Source organism: Callospermophilus lateralis, chromosome 3 (assembly GCF_048772815.1).
Source record: "Callospermophilus lateralis isolate mCalLat2 chromosome 3, mCalLat2.hap1, whole genome shotgun sequence".
Taxonomy (NCBI): domain Eukaryota; kingdom Metazoa; phylum Chordata; class Mammalia; order Rodentia; family Sciuridae; genus Callospermophilus; species Callospermophilus lateralis.
The window spans coordinates 30753995-30770516 of record NC_135307.1 but is presented as its reverse complement, the minus strand read 5'-3'; the positions used below and the strand labels follow the sequence as shown (position 1 = coordinate 30770516).

The window sequence follows — 16522 nt, the reverse complement described above, 5'->3', positions numbered from 1 at the left end:
GTGACAAAGGAAACCAAACACCAGGATTCAGTGTGCCCCTCAGTGACGGGGAGGGACTGAAGGTGAAAACCCTCCTTAGTGGAGGACAGAGGACCACAGCCCCACAAACCACCCTCCCCTCAGACGCTCTTTTGGTCCCTGAGGTGTGCTGAGTACTTCCCAGGAATTGGTTGCCAAACTGGGGCACCACTCAGAGCAACATGGCCCTGGGCACAGTTCATGGACCTTCCAGCCAAACGGATCTGTCCTTCTCACACTTCTTCCCACCTGAGTTTCCTTTCCCGAGTAAAGAAGGGGGTTCTCTAAGGAGTCACCCAAATGCTTTCCAAGTCTTCCTTCACTTGCCTTTCCTGTGTGAACTTGCCCGGCCTCGCCTCTACCGAGCATGCCCAGTTCCCAGTGTGCTGAGACCACCTCCTCCCAGAAACCACTGCATCCACCTTCTGACACACGGCCCCCTCTTGGCCTGGGCCAATCATTCGGAGCAGTTATGGAGCACTGGGGAATGTCAGGCACCCTGTTCCTTCTCTCACAGATGCTGTAAGTTTTCTCTTTTTTCCTCCTCCCCTCCGCACTCCCATATTTATGAGATCCAGTGGGCCCTTCGTGGGGGGAAGCAGAACACTCTTTTTGTCCTTTTGTGTCCCTTTGGTGCTCTTCGATCGATATGCTCTCCATGGAGGAAAGATGAAAGACGTAAATGGGAACTGGATGAAGGGGACAGGGGGATGAGGGGTCAGAAGGCAACCTAGGCTGGAGGTGTAAACCTTGACATGAAGCATTAAGTGGATTATTCCTCTATCCAGGGCTCAGAGCACCTTGGGGCAGCTTATCTCTGAATAAATAAGAAACAGAAAGCAAAAGCAAAATAAAAGTGTTACCACGGACTTTTTCTTCTTGGGAATTTGAAAAGCTGCAGTAGAGCCCAGACGAGAGATGCCAGACAAGGCTGCCCAAGACTGCTGGCCAGAGTCTCCGAGAGAGAGGGAGATGTTCTAGAATGTGCAGGACGGGACGGTACATGCCTGTAATCTTAGCCACCTGGGAGGCCAAGGCAGGAGGATTGCGAGCTCGAAGCCAGTCTTGGCAACTTAGTGAGACCATGTCTCAAAAGAAAACATAAAAAGGGCTGGGGATGTATCACAGTGGTAGAGCACACCTGGATTCCATCCCCAGTACCACAAAAAAAGGAAAAGGAGGAAAGAAAAACTTTATGTTATCCAGACCAGTTTATCCACGTAGCAAAAGAGACAGGCACTGGGGACAAATGTTCCATCAATCAGAGCTTCTTTGGTTCTGTATTTCTCAGTAAAGAGAAACTTTAGGCAGGTAAAGAGTGAGAAAGAATGATGTCCAGAGAGATCAATACTATTGGGTCCTCTCAGTTTGGCAGAACATAAAATAATAGAAATAGAGTCTTATTGCTTCAAGGGTAGCTAGGTCTCAGAAAGGTTCCAAAATTCAGACTCACACACCAGCCAGGTTCCATCCCTCTCCTGACACTGTCTGGGATCTCTAGCCCCCAAGATGGCCAGTCCTGTCCCCTGGTGTGCTCTGGGCCAGGGAACTCTGGGAACTTCCCAAATTTCACAGAACTCCATAGTCCGGTGTTCATCTCAGCTACCCTGTGCATAACTGACCTAAAATTGAATGGTCCAAACCTGTTTCCCATCCCCCAGAGATGTGTGTAATTAGACAAAAATGAGGACAGAATATGTATAAGTATCTGTTATACTGGGATGGCTGCCCAGAAAGGAAATGAGCACCAGGAACCGGACAGCCCTGGGAGCGCCCTCCACACTAAAGGATTATGTGCTGGGACCCGGGGAGAGTTACCTCTGAGAATAGGTGCTCAGGCAACTTGACCTTTCTGAATTGACAAATACTTTTGTACAATTCTGCTACTCCGGCCTCTATCGGGGGCTCCGTCAGCAGTTTCTTTTTTTCCCTTTGGCTTTCCACGTTGAAGGAGATCTAGCAGACCAGGATCTGGACTAAAATTTGACTCTGGAATCCATCTCCTTCTCAGGGGCTCATTTTCCTCCAGACACAGAGCAGGGCCTTTCCAGAGTGATACCTTCTTCCAAATAGCCCATCACACAGACAGGGTTGGAGGGTGTTAGCACAGTAAGAGGACATGAAAAGATCATAATGACAGACCAGTGTCCCTCCCAAAATGAGAAACAAAGGTACTGTTGTGACCTCAGGACATTCTTTTTGTTTCCTTGTCCAATGAAGCTATCAGCATTGGACATGCTGGTCTTCTCTGTCTTGAAAACCAAAAACAGGGCTGGGGATAAAGCTCAGTAGTAGAGTGCTTGCCTAGCATGCATGAGGCCCTGGGTTTGATCCCCAGCATTACAAAAATAAATAAATGTGGTTAATTTGTGGATAGCTATTCACAAACCCTAGGTTACTTATTCCCTAAAAGAAAGCAAAGAAAAAGGGTTTGTCTTTACTTCTCAAGACCAAAGGGGGAAAGTCAAGCTGTTCAGATCTACAAGGATGTAGTAGTCAAGAAACAAGGGGTTAGTCTGGGCCCGGTGGTGCATGCCTGTAATCCCAGCAACTTGGGAGACTGAGGCAGGAAGATCAAAAGCTCAGAGCCAGCCTCAGCAACTAAGCAAGGCCCTAAGCAACTTGGAGAGACCCTATCTCTAAATAAAATATAAAAGAAGCTGGGGATATGCTCAGTGGTTAAGCGCCCCTAGGTCTAATGCCTGGTACCAAAAAAAAAAAAAACAGACAAAAGAAACAAGGGGTTAGAATGAGTGACATTGCCCTGTCCCACGGCTGGGCCTCCTAAATGCAGGCAAGTTTCCTGACACCTGAAATTGAAGAATCTTTGGGGAGAAATCTTTGCTGCCTTTTTCCAAACTCTTGCCATTAAAGGAGAGAATGAGAAACATGTCAACCCTAAGGGCAAATTTAGGTGCGCAGAGCAGCATGCTGCCTGCTGGCTTCATTCACTCAGTCACTCCACACATATTTATTAAATGTCTCCTAGGTTAGGCCCTAGAGAGAGAAAGGCACAGGCAGCCACTGCCCTGCTTTCCAGAGCCTTATGCTGCAACCAACCACAGTCAAGCATTTCTATACTTGAGGGAAGAGTTTGCACAGACTGCAGGGCCGAGGGCAGCTGTGACCAGTACTACCTGAGGGTCAGCAAGGGTTGCACTGGAGAGGAGACCATTTGAACTATCTAGAGATGAGTAGGCAGTTGTGTATCCAGGGGTCAGGCTGGGGCCGCAGGACACTCAAATGGCCTGCCTATAGGAGCCACAGGCACTTTGGTGAGACAGCAGGGAAAGGATGAGGGGACTATCTCTGAGTGGGGGTACAGAGCATCCTTTGGTGGGAATAATAAATTTACCCACATCTCTCATGCTCAGATGCTTGCCCTCGAGCTGGTGTATCTGTAGGGATCCACAGAGGGGCTCCTTAAGGGTTTGTAGAGGTTCGTACCTAAGTGCTTTTGGGGTATTTTTTTTTTTGAGGGGTGGTTGTTTGTTTGTTTGTTGGTACCAGAGATTGGACCCAGGGACACTTTACCACTGAGCCACATCCCCATCCCTTTTTTGTATTTTATTTAGAGACAGAGTCTCATTGAGTAGCTTAGGGTCTTGCTAGGTTGCTGAGGCTAGCTTTGAATTCGCAATCCTCCTGCCTCAGCCTCCCAAGCCACTGGGATATAGTAATGCACCACTGCACCCAGCCCTAGGTACATTTTTTTGTTCTGGGAGATGATCCACAACTTTCACAGGATTCATGAAGGGGTCTGTGATTTTAAGGAAAGGTGAAAACGAAATATCCAATAGCACCCTGGACACTGGAGTGCACTATAGAAGCCACCTCCCCCAACCCCTGCAAATCCCTAGTCTCCTGCATATAACTCAGTACCAACACAAAATAGGGCATGTAGGTTTTCAGGATTGTCATCTTCATCACCCCAAAGAACATCTGTGTGTACTGACTGTGCGCCAGGCACTGGGCCAGACTTTAAAGACCAATACCTCTCTCCCTAGGGCACAGAGAAGAACGTCTTCCCTGCCTCCTGCTCCCAGAGCCAATACTGCAAATTGAAGTTCTTAAATGTGGCTACAAGTCACTGAGGGCAATTCACTGCAGTCCCCAGATCAGGCTCAAACTTTAGTTGGCAGTTGCCTAGCAACGGGTAACCCTGAAGACACATCACCAAACCAAGATGCCAAAAGGGCATTTTGTGGACACGTTGGCTCTGAGAGCTAGCTCCCACATAAGCCTGTCTGCTGGACCTCTCTGGAACTGCTGGGGAAAAGAGCAGACTTGGCAAACCAAAGGAGGCCAGGAGGGGAAACTGAGCAGGTGTGCCGTATGCCCGTTACTGAGGAGTAGGCAGGAGAAGGGGAGCTGAGGGCTGAAGAAGGGGGCAGCTTCAGGGAGCTTCTTCACTTCCTCTTTCAGATCATGCCAACAATGACACTTCCAGGTAGTTGCTGAGCAGACCACAGTCCTACCTAAAGGCACTTACAGCAGCATTAAGATGAAAGCCATCCTTCGGCAGCAGCTCCAAAAATCCCACTATGCCTAGCATAGTGGTACTACGCATAGTCCCAGCTGATACTCAGGAGGCTGAGGAAGGAGGATCACTTGAGCCTTGCTGGTTTGAGGCCACCTTGGGCAACATAGCAAGGCACATCAAATAAACAAATTAATAGATAGATAACATAAATAAATAGATAGCATGAGGCCCTGCATTCAATCCCCAGCACCCCAATAAATAAATATGTAACTAAATAATTAAATAGACAAAACCATTGAACTCTGTAAGGCTGGGGTGAGCCGAATGGTAGACCTCAAACTTCAACCCCAGGAAGCAGTTTTTAACCAACTCTCAGGGCAGCTCACTTCCTTGGAGGCTACAAACACAAAAAGAGGCAAAGAGGCCCCAGTTTCTAAAATTCAGAATTTTTTTTTCTTTCTTTTTTTTTTTTTGTGAAAAGCTCAGAAACTCCTTCAGCCAAGAGTCAGATGAGAACGGGCTTCCTATGCCAAAGTTTCCAACCCAAACCATCACACAGGCCAACACTGGGCAGGTCAGGAAGCTTGGGGAGATGGCCTTCTTTGGAATCCATCACCCCTTCTCTGGAAAGGTCTTGGGGACAGGGAAAGGGGCAAATAAATATATCAATGTGGAAGCAATTCAGGAAGAACAAATGCGGAAGTCAAACAACAAATAAGGCGGATATAAATCCAGATAAAATATTAAAATCATTAAATGGCTGCTGCTCCCTGAAGATTGGGAAAAATGAAGAGAGTTAATTAAAAGCAATCTCCATGCACTGCTGAGCCGGCCAGCCCTGATAAATCAACAGCTGGGGCTGCTGTGGAGGGCAGGCGAGGGGCTCCGGGAGGGGGTGGGCTGGCCAGGGGAGGGGGTTGTGCCACAGAGATGGCTGTGACAGTGAATTGAACACAGTGACTTAAGTTTCGTGTTTTATTAAATATTTTATGACTGCTGAATAAAGTTGTTCTTTGGAGAGGGAGAAAATGATCGGCTGGGCAGATGGAAGAGCAGGGAAAAATAAGGATGAAGAGGTATCGTGTTTGATTCCTTACATACTCCATGTCTGGCATCTCTGATATCACCCCCAGACGAGACGCTTCTGGGTTTTTCCTCTGTACCTGATCTGCAAAGCTAGATGCATCCTTGACTTCTAAAATCTCTCTACAAAAGCTTGCATTTTATTGTGGGGAAAAGGGTAAGGGAGCTGGGAAAAAAACAGTGCCAATCAGGGAAAGGAACAGAGAAGACCCTCAACATTTTCACACCAGACTTTTAACACAAAACTGAAAGGTCAGCAAAAATGGTGGACACTTTTTTTTTTTCTTTTTCTTGTTTCCTCCTTTTTTCTATGATCAGATAAAGTTTTGATTTTTATTTTAAATGAGAAAGCAGATCAGAATTTGGGGACTCCATCTAAGAAAAGAGGGAAAGAAAAAGATTTTTTAGAAATGGTCAAAGAGCGTGTCCTTCTCTATTCTAAGGGAAACCCTCAGTTCTTCCTTGATGAAAACATAATCAAGAGAAATGTTTGGGGGAAAGTGGTTTTTTTTTTTTTTTTCCTCCTCTATAGAATTGGGATTGGAAGGGGAGTGTGTGCATGGGGAAACATAAGGAATTATGCATTTGGATATGCATTTTAATTAGGTGGACAGAAGCAGCCGCCTGTTAATTTTTCTTGCTTGTTTTCCACTTAGCATTCATCACAGGCAGAACCACCATAGAGCGCTCCCACGATAATAGATGGTTCTGCATTGGCTAAGTCCTCAGGGAAAATAATTAGCAGGAGAGAATATATTCTCTCCACTCCCACTGCCCCATCCACCCTGCCCTCCCCCACCTCCAGAACGATGGTGCCTCCCCTCTCCCCTCCCCTCCCAACAGTGGTTTCCCTGGGAGAGGCCTAAGGGAGCAGTCCACCTCCCTGGTTTACAAGCACTTGATTTGCCCTACCAAAGAGCAGGGGTCTAGAAAGAGAAATAGACTGGTGGCCTTTCTAGATGCAGGGAGGAAGGTTACTTCTGGGTGCTGAGGGGCAGGAAGTTTCAAAGTGGCCTCAAATGCCAGCAAATAAAGAGGTGAGAGGAAGGTTGAAAATAAGACAGTAGAGATGGCTTTTTTTTTTTGCTTCATCTGCCTCTGTAAAGGAGTATTGGAACTTGTCAGCAAGATTGAATCTGAAGCTTTTCCAAAGCTGGCAACCAAGACATAGCCCGGTAACTCTGAGGTCTGAGCCCTACCATGACATTCTTTAAAGACTCCATTCCTACCACCAGCTTCCTGTAGTCAACAGTTCACCCTCCTCATTCATTAGCAGATCCAAACTCCAGTTCACCTTGGTCATTTGGTGGAAGGACAAGCCAGAGACTAGCAGTGGATTCAAGTTCAAGTTCACAGAAAAGCATTCCTCTCCTGTGGACCCAGCTCAGGGTGACATGGGAAGTGAAATGAGGGATTTTTCCCTTGAGCTTGTCTGCTCACCTATTTCCAACCCAGACAGTGGGAAAATCCTACTGAAATCCCAGAGCTATTGGCATGTGGCTGGGCGGCGAGCAGTTCTGCGTTTCTTGAGAAACCATGACTGGACCCGCTACGTGATGCCAGAAATGTTTCACTTATTTTCGTTTCAATCTTTAAAATGTTTAGTAGATTAGGTTTCAGCGACTCTCCAAAAAGGTCTCAGTCAGCTACAGAAAAGTTTTTTAGTTTTCCCAGTAACACCTCACATTGGTAGTTTTCCTCCTTTTGAAATGTTTTTGCATTTATTATTTCATTTGGGCCTTGAGTAAACAGGGCTGGGGCAGGACAAAGGAGAAGAAAGGAAATGCAGGCTCTCCTCACTGTGTTAAAAGACAGGCAAGCATTCCCCCTCACTCTGGACTCTCAAGCTGTCCAGACATCCCAGGTGGTCCTCCTTCCCTCCCTCCCTCCTCCCTCCCTCCCCTGTTGCCAGGTAACACGCCTCCATCTGGCCAGGGAACCTTCACTCCAACCAGGTAAACAGCCCATGCTCAGCCCCTGGAACCTCCCCAGCTCAAGCCCTGAACCCCACAAGAAGTCCTCACCCTAATGGAAAGGCAGGTCAAGGGGGAAGGGATGGGAGATGGGAGAAGGGATCTGAAGATGGAGTCTGGAGAAGATGGATCTGGAGAAGGGAGTCTCTGGGTTCCCAGTTCATGGTGTATTTATCCCCCCAAAACAGTGATACATCAACAGAAGGAATGGTGAAAAGATTGAATTTTATAATGCTATTAGCACTCTTTTAAGTGTTTTAATTTTAGAGTCCAAAAAATGAACCTATACCTCTACCCAAAAGAATTGAAAACAGACTCAGATACTTGTACATCTATATTCATAGCAACTTAATTCACAATAGCTAAAAAGGTGGAATTGACCCAAGTGTCCGTTAATAGATAAATAAAACGTGGTATGTGCATATGTGCGCACACACACACACACACACATTAAAAAGAAGTGAACTTCTGATATGTGCTACAACATGGATGACACTTGAAAATATTGCGCTAAATGAAATAAGCCAGACCCCAAAGGATAAATATTGTAGGATTCCACTAACATGAAATACTTGGAAATTCACAGAGACAGAAAGCAAAATGGTGTGTACTAGGAGGCTGTGGGAAATGGAGAATGGGGAAGCTTTTATTTGTTTACTTACTTGTTTTAGGATCTGGGGATCAAATGTAGAGCCTCACATATGCTAAGCACTTGCTCTACCACTGAACTATACTCTCAGCCCAGAGAGTTATTGTTTAATGAGTATATATAGAGTTCCTGTTTAAAATGATGAAAAAGTTTTAGAAATGAACTGGGTGCACATCTGTAATCCTGACTGCTGGGGAGACTGAGGTAGGAGGATCTCAAGTTCAAGGCCAGCCCTGGCAACTTATGAAGACCCTGTCTCAAAAATAACATTTAAAAAGATGGGTGAACTGGAGGTGTAGCAATGATAGAGCACTTGCACTGCACATACAAGGCCCTGGGTTGGATCCCCAATACCATAAAAAAAATAAACAAATAAATAAAAGTTCTAGAAATTGTGGTGATGGTTACACCACATTACAAGTTTATTTAATGCTACTGAACTGTAAACTTAAAATGGCTAAAATGGTCCCTTTTATATTATGCATATCTTACCACAGCTTTTTAAAATGAAGGAGATGCCTCTCTCTGCCAAAGGACAGGGTGACCATTATGGGTTTTCTCTCGGTTTAAGTCACAGAATTTACAAACTGGCTTCTGTGCATTCTCTGAAAGATTTTTGCAAACCCTGCTTTCCTTCTTTAGACTTGCATAAAATTGCCAAGGGAGTTTTCAACCAAAGAAAAGCCTGATAATAATCCCTCAGTGGAATCTGGGAATGTTCTGGAGGCATGTCAATGAAGGGGAGGCAGTAAATTCCAACCTAGACTCTACAGATACACAGTGCTAGTGAGCCCCTGTGTGTCTGTTGGGTGCCTCCATTTCTTCAACAATAACATACGGAACCCTAGAGGACGCTCAGGGAGACATCAGTACAGGCTCACTAACTTCAGCTCCCTCAACAGCCAGGACCGTGCAGCTTCCCACACAGAAGATAAATGAGCATTTCCTTTCCATTCTTAACTAGAATAGGTGCCATGTTGAAGAAGCAAGTCTCCCTCCAAGTTTTTTGTTTGTTTGTTTTTTGGTTTTTGTTTTTTTAATTTTCAGTGCTGGTGATCAAATCCAGAGCCTCACACATGCTAAGCAAGTGGTCTACCAGGGAGCTACATCCCCAGTTCTCTCCCCAAATGCCTGAAGAAGAAGGAAGAGGAGGAGGAAGACAAATGTTCTTGGTAATTCCAGTCTTTTTCACAACTAAAAACACCATCTGAGCACTTTTAAACATCAAAATAGGCCAATTGGTCTTCCAGCTCCTCTCTCTTCTCTCAACAGACTCTGGTAGGGGTGCTAATGAGAAAGAAAGAATCAGAAGCAAAGCCCACATTCTTAAAAACCTGCCCTCTGGTTCAGGAATTTCCATCCAGGTGAGAACCCCAAGTGGGAGCATCCTGTGGCAAGATTGAGCCAAAAAAGAGAAAACTGCAAGAGTCTCCCAGTCTTATAACTTCCCTTGAGAACCACATTTTAATAAAAAGAATAAAGGGGCTGGAGATGCAGCTTGGTGGTGCAGTACTTGCCTAGCATACACAAGGTCCTGGATTCAATCCCCAGCACCATAAAAAATAAAGAAAAGAAAAGAAAAAAATGGGAACTCTGGCAGCTACCTCTCCTCCCTGTTCTAATCAACCACAAAAGAACCAGGAAGTTTTTGACTTGAAAGGAATTTTGACAATCAAACTATATCCTCTTCATCTATCCACTCCACCATACACATACATAGTACTAGGGATTAAACCCAGAGGCACTCTACTACTGAACTACACCCCCAACCCTTTTCTTTTCTATTTTGAGACAGGATCTCTAAGTTGCTGGGGCTAGCCTCGAACTTGCAATCCTCTTGCCTCAGTCTTCTGAGTCATTTGCTGGGATCACTGGCGTGTACCACTTACCTGGCTCATTCTCCTCATCTTAAAAACAAGGAATATACAAAGCTCAGACCTTCCAAAATCACAGAGCAAGTTGGCAATAGGGCAGATCTGGAGGCTCTGGACTTCTCTCCCTGAATTGGTTCTCCTCCATTACTCCCGAGTCACCAAAGCTACAAGAGACCAGCTGCTGGTGAGAAATGGACACCAAAGGGAACAGGGTTTGAGACTGGAACACGCTGGTGGCAGGTGAAAGTTTAAGAATGGAAAAAACTTTCTGGTGGAGCTTTCAATCGCAGATAATACAAACAGCAGATTTTCAAGGTGAATAACAACAAAAAACTCATCATTTCATAGCAACCTGAGATGACCACAGTCCCCAGATTCAGAGAGGGAGGAGAGGGGGTAAAAGGGAGATTGGACATGTGCCATTATTGTTCCCCAGGCTCAGAACCAAGGCCTGGGTGGTAGAGGACTCAATGTGGGCTATTTGAACCCCATTATTAGGAGCTCTGAGCCTAATCCCCTTGTCCCTCCCTGCTTCCAAACACAGCCCCTGAAGCTTAGCCTTCCCAAGCCGCCTCAAGCCTCCCAGTCTCCTCCCTTGCCACTCACCGGCCACTACCAATATTCACAAACACACACCCGAGAAATTCTCCACACTCTAGATGTCTTTCCCCACCCCTCCCCCACCAACACCTCTTAACCACTGCTTTTCAAACTCTAATGCAAATCACAGGCTTCAAAAACCTTCCCTGGGTGACAGTTTTATGATGCTAGCTCCATTCATCCATATGGTTTGACAGACTGTGAAACACCAGGAACTGGACCACTAAGAAAAACAAATCACAAAAACACTACAACACCTCATCCTTCCCCAATCACTCTGACCACTAGAAAACTTTGGAACTTGCCATGGATCAGCCTCTTCTGCAGTTAAACAATCAACTTTTCAGAGTTTCAGGCCACACAGTGATTTTATGCACTCATCCATCTTCTCTCCCTCCCCACCCCCAGGCTACTCTTTATCTCCCCTTGTTAAATATCTTCATATTTAAAGACTATTTAAAACTAGGGTCATGCTTACATAAGACTCCTGATGGAAAATCGCGGCTGGGTAAAAAATATTTCAGTGGTTGTGGGATTTTTTTGGCCAGAGGTTTGCCACATTTGGCTCCATTTCTGTCTTCTAGTGACTTTCAAAACACTCAAAAACCACGAAAGTTACTTTGCAGAGGTTGGGATAATAAACAGACCTGGATTCTGGAGCCTTTATATGACCCAGCCCCCACTGCCACTGCATTCAGCATGACAGCGCTTCAAAACATGGAACACCGGCCTCAGTTTCCATTCTTAAAACAAAACATGCTGACGGTGACATTGTAGTTCTTGCATTGACCTGAGAGGACATCTCCAAAACAGCTGGAAACATGATGGGCTTTCTCAGATGTATCCAAAAATCTAGCCCCCTTGCCGTGAAAAGTCAGAGGAGGATGAGAAAAGTCCAACAAAGTCACCTCTGAATTCCAGCCCACCTTTTGGGACTGGGCAGCTCCCATTCATTCCACTGGCAATCTCACATGTCCCCTAGGAGGTCTGCAGGCCAGGCTATTTTCAGAGGTTTACTCTATGACAATGCCTCCACTTGTGTCCTGCCAGAAATTAATCTCCTTCACAAGCATCTCATCAAAACAAGACATCCATCCCACTGGAAAATAATGTGCGCTAATGAAGTTTAGAGAATCTGGAGCTTTTTTACTGTAGCAAACCTGAGGCAGATGGAGAAGGTGGTTCTCAGGCATCTGCTGGCTTGAAATATCGGACGGAAGGTCCTTTTCCATAAAAGGCTAAAATACTGTCCATAAAAGGCTACAAGTTCACAGAGTCCCAACCCCACCGCTCTCCATTTAGTACCTACCCACAATCCCCACCCCACAGAAACAGCCAAGAGATTAGGACCAGGAATGTGGTCCCCTACCCCTTCCTCTCTGACAGCTAAACTGGTTGCCACAACAAGAATGAGGTCTGGACTTCTAACTTTCATAGGCATAAAAAACACTCTAGCTTAGAATACACTGTATCCAGATGAGAGCATGGACAAAGAAATGAAGAGTTGAGATCCAACTGTAAACATGACCTTGGCTAAGTAAGTGTATTTACACCTCTCAAAGTTATATCCTCAATAACAAAACATGGATATCAACACATATCTCCAAGCAAGGGTAACTCCTTACAAAAGAAAGTTTTGATACAATTATGTGTATGTATTTCACCGTTATAAACCTGCTCAAATAGCTTATTTGTCTCATTCTTTATAAAGAAACAGTTAACTTAAAGTAAACTCCTATTGGTTCATACAGAATAATTAAATCATAATCACAGTTATTCTTTTCCTAAGCAGGCAGTTATAATAATAGATACATATGTGCATAATCAAATCTGGCAGAAGGTGGCAGACATTCCCAGTTAAGTGCAGACAAACCAGAGTTTTGATAACTTACTAATAGAGTAAATTGTTTAAAGTGTTGTTTGCAGATTTGGGGGAAGATGATTTACCTAAACTAGAATACTAAGCTTAGAACTTATATGGAAAGCATTGTTCCTTGGTATGCAGAAATCAATCAGAATATAACATGCTATGCCATTAATTTACACTCAGACCTCAAATTCATATTTATGTTACCTACCTGTATTTATACACAGACCTTGTCAAATTCATATTTCTCCATATATCCCTTCCTGCTTATGTATGTAAGAAATGAGATTGACTCACACATCTTTGCTCAGATAATGTAGTTGCTAAATTAAATAACACGTCATACACATTTACACATCATACATGTCCATTGGTGCTTTTAAATTCTATTTGTCCAGATGTGACTGCCTGGTTATGGGGCCACCTGCTGCGTCCCCTTTGTGATCTGATCAGTCCAGGCAGCTCCTTTTTCTGCCTCTAACACCCTGTTGGGCAGTAATAAGATGTTAAAGGCACAACAGAAAGAGAAGCTAGGCTGTCAGCTTCAGAGAGGAAGGGGGTGCGGGGTACAACAAGGAGGAGAAAGAAAGGGAGTTGAGGGAAGATCAAAGACAACCAGGAAAAAAAATAACAAACTGCTAGAGAGAGAGAGAGAGAGAGAGAGAGAGAGGGAGAGAGCGCGCGCGCTTCGGGAGCTTGGGGCCCTAAGGAAGACCCCTAAAGCTAAGAGGGTCAAATTGTGCCTTCCAATTGCGCCCAAATCGCTATATTATATTATTGAATGTGCCGCATGGGAAAAGCTAGTCTAATGAAAAATAGTCCATACTTAATGTGGACAGAGCTCTACATAGGTGTTGCATGAAACCTGAGCGGCACAGAAACTAAAGCTACTTTATCCCAATCCTAGAGAAAACCTTTTTGCGACCAGTTTCTCTAAGGGGCGACCGTGGTGTTGGCTTTTTTTTTTTTTTAAGGAGGGGGAGACTCAGAACGCACACAGAGAAAATGCTAATGTCGTTGAGCTCCGTTTCATTGTCAGGAGGGACACATGAGGATAAAAACATAGCGCTCCAAACCATCCTCCGGGCTCCCCCTCCTCCCCGCACCACCATCCATCCCTTCGGCTTGATGTGTCTCTGCGCTTTGTTCTAATTTATCCCATGCATAATTTATTCACGTGTGTTTTGTTTCCTGATCAGCAACTTCTAAAAACAAATGAAATATATAAGATGTTTTATTAAACAAGTTGTTTCTATAAAATAAAGGCAGATGGTGTTGTTCTCCCAGTAACAACGTGTGTACTCCCGCGTAAGGAGTTTAAAAACCGATCAGGGCGCAAAAAGCTCGGCTGTGGCGGGGGTGGGGGGTGGGGGGTATTGTTTACACCCCTCACCCCCAGGGGAGAGGGGTTGGGATGCAAAAAAGGACAGCTAATTATAAATGACCACTCAACTCCCACCTGGAAAAAAAGCAGGCAGGCGTGTTGCATGTGTGCTAGCGTGTGTCAATACAGAATTACAAATACATCACACTGCAACTGTTTCTAATTATACAAAGTGCAAGTATAATTCAGAACTAATTCCACTAACCAGCCAAGATTTGGCCCTCTTCTTCCCGCTTCTCTGTTCCTTACTTACCCCATCCTCCCCAAACACGCAGCCTTCCGTGTTTAAAAAAAAAAAGTGGAGTGAGCAAGGGAATACTGGAGCGTAGAGATATTGCGCCCGCCCGCGCGTAAAGCCGGCTCCCCGGCAACAAGGGTATGGCTTTCCCAGTAGGAAACCCTGCGCACATGCGAAATAGATCTTTCTAACTTGAGTTTACCAGGTGGCACTAGCCCGAGTATGTGATTTCGGCTGGAAATAAGGGAATTGCAAATCAGTTGTGGATTCGGTAGAAACTCCCAGCATCAGCAGTGAGGCGGCGCGAGCGACCTGGAGCTAAGATGCGGCGAAGTTACGCCCATTTATTCTGCCATAAAACATTTTCTTTCTTGGGTGAAACGCTGTGGCGTTCAAGTGCGATGTATCTGAGCTTCGAGCGAGAACAGAAGCCAGGATCAGAACCCCCTCTGATCAGCCTCAGCTTCCAATCTCCTCGGAGACCTGGGACATTCCTACCCCCTTCCTTATCACCAGTGGGAGATAAGCTGGTGTAAACACGTCCGATTCTCTCTAAGCGTTCCTTCGCGTTAGGAATGCCCCCTACCGCCGCCCCGGTGCGAACCAGGTTTTCAACTCCAGTAGGAGCCCGGGCTTAGGACGCGAATTGCAGAGTTAAAAGAAGCGGGGTCAACGACCGCCACACACCGGGGAGAATTCGGCACCAAACACCCATCCGCACCTCCCCCTCGCCTGGCCAGAGGGCTTTCATCCGGCCGGGAAGTCCTGGTCCAAGGGGTGCTGACCCCGGAGCCCACGTCGCGCCGCCTTTCAGTAGGAGCCACCCTCCGCCAACGTTCCTGCCAATAGCACCCCTTTCACGGCGACACTAGTTTTCCGAGGCCGCCCCCGGCTCCGCGATCGCAAGCGGACTTGGCGGCTTAACAGTTCCCCCGACTGGAAGGAAGGAAAGCAAGCAGGAATTGGTTACCGGGCCCGGGGACTGGCCCCTGCGAGTCCTCGCCCAGCCCGCCTCCCTCTGTCCGGGATCTGGGCGTCCACTCAAAGTCTCCCCGAGGCGGCCGGAGGCACCTGCCCCTAGTTCTGGCCGCGAGCAGACGCAGCCGGCTCGGATGGGGAGCCCCAAACCGCCTCCCCGCCCGCCTCGGCTTTTCACCTAGAGGAGGAAAGAACACCATTCATAAGACCTGAAGCTACCCGGCCTCCAAATCAACCCCAAGTTAACCCGAGTCGTTAATTTACTACAGCCAGTTTGTCCACAGATACGCAGACACACCGGCGACCGCCCGGAGCGCCTTCACGATCCAGGGACGCCAGGGCAGAAAAGCCCGGGGCAACCACCTGGGCCCCGGGGCTCCCGGGACCCGCTGCTCCCCCCGCGGTCCTCCAACTCCGGAAGGTTTGCACAAACTCCCTGCCAGAGATCTGAAGGCAGAGAGCGCCCTGCAAACTCCGGAGCCGCCGCGGTTTGTCCGCTCGCCCCGGCAGTCCGAACAGCGGGGCGGGGGCCTCGGGCTCCGGAGGCCAGGGCTCATCCAAGTGCACCGAGGCAGCCCCGGCCCGGCGCTCGGTCCCCGCTCGGCCGTCGCCCGCGCGGCACTCGTCGCCCGGCGAGGTAGGGGACTCGAGGGACCGTGCAATCCCCGAGCTGCCCAAGACCCCCTGAGCTGTAAAGCGCTGGAGCGCCTGGCTCTCCTGCTGGTAACCCCTCTCTCGCTCTCAGTCTTGGTCCGCCAATTAAGTAGAACACAAATGTAACAATTTTCTTTTTGTTAATTGCATCTCCTGACATTTCTGCGCTCTGGGAGAAAAAAAAAGAAGATGAAGAAGTAAGAGCAGAAAGAAAAGAGAGAAGCCCCGCCGCGGCTGGAGGCGCCTGCAAGCGCCGAGCATTGGCAGCGCTCGGCACGCAGAAGGCGCCTTTTTTTTCATATTGAAACCACGCGGAATATGTACATTTTTTAGTCTTACTTACGCTTTCAGGGGGTTGTGAATGACAGTCGCCATTTTGCTACAATGTAACAGAATATTGTCTGTCTCAGAGTTCTAAAGGTTCGCTCAGGGGAAGCGGCGGACCAATCAGAGCACGGGATACCGGCCCGCCAGCCAATCGGCGCGGCTGGTCGCCAGGTGGGCGGGGCCTTCGCGGTGGTAGTTATTAGGGGAGCTGTCAAAGCCCAGAGGTCACTCCCTTTTGTAGAGCCCGAGAGCTAGCAGGTCTTAAAGGGGAAGTACCGCGCTAGCAGCTCCTTTTCCGACTGGGACTAGTGGAAATGCACGGGAGAGTATTCTAGCTTGGTTTGAGTCCCTACTTTTTAAAATAACTGCAGAGAGTTTGCGCTCCTGTAAGAAA

General features: G+C 46.9%; 1 protein-coding gene across 1 annotated transcript in view; it reads right to left on the bottom strand.

Annotated features, from left to right (window-relative positions):
- Dpf3 (double PHD fingers 3) overlaps positions 1-16176 on the bottom strand; it is a 251647-nt gene extending 235471 nt beyond the window's left edge. The window contains exon 1 of the mRNA XM_077109052.1: positions 16145-16176. Coding sequence (XP_076965167.1) covers positions 16145-16176 — 32 coding nt within the window. The remainder of the gene's footprint in view (positions 1-16144) is intronic.
- Positions 16177-16522: the final 346 nt, after the last annotated feature.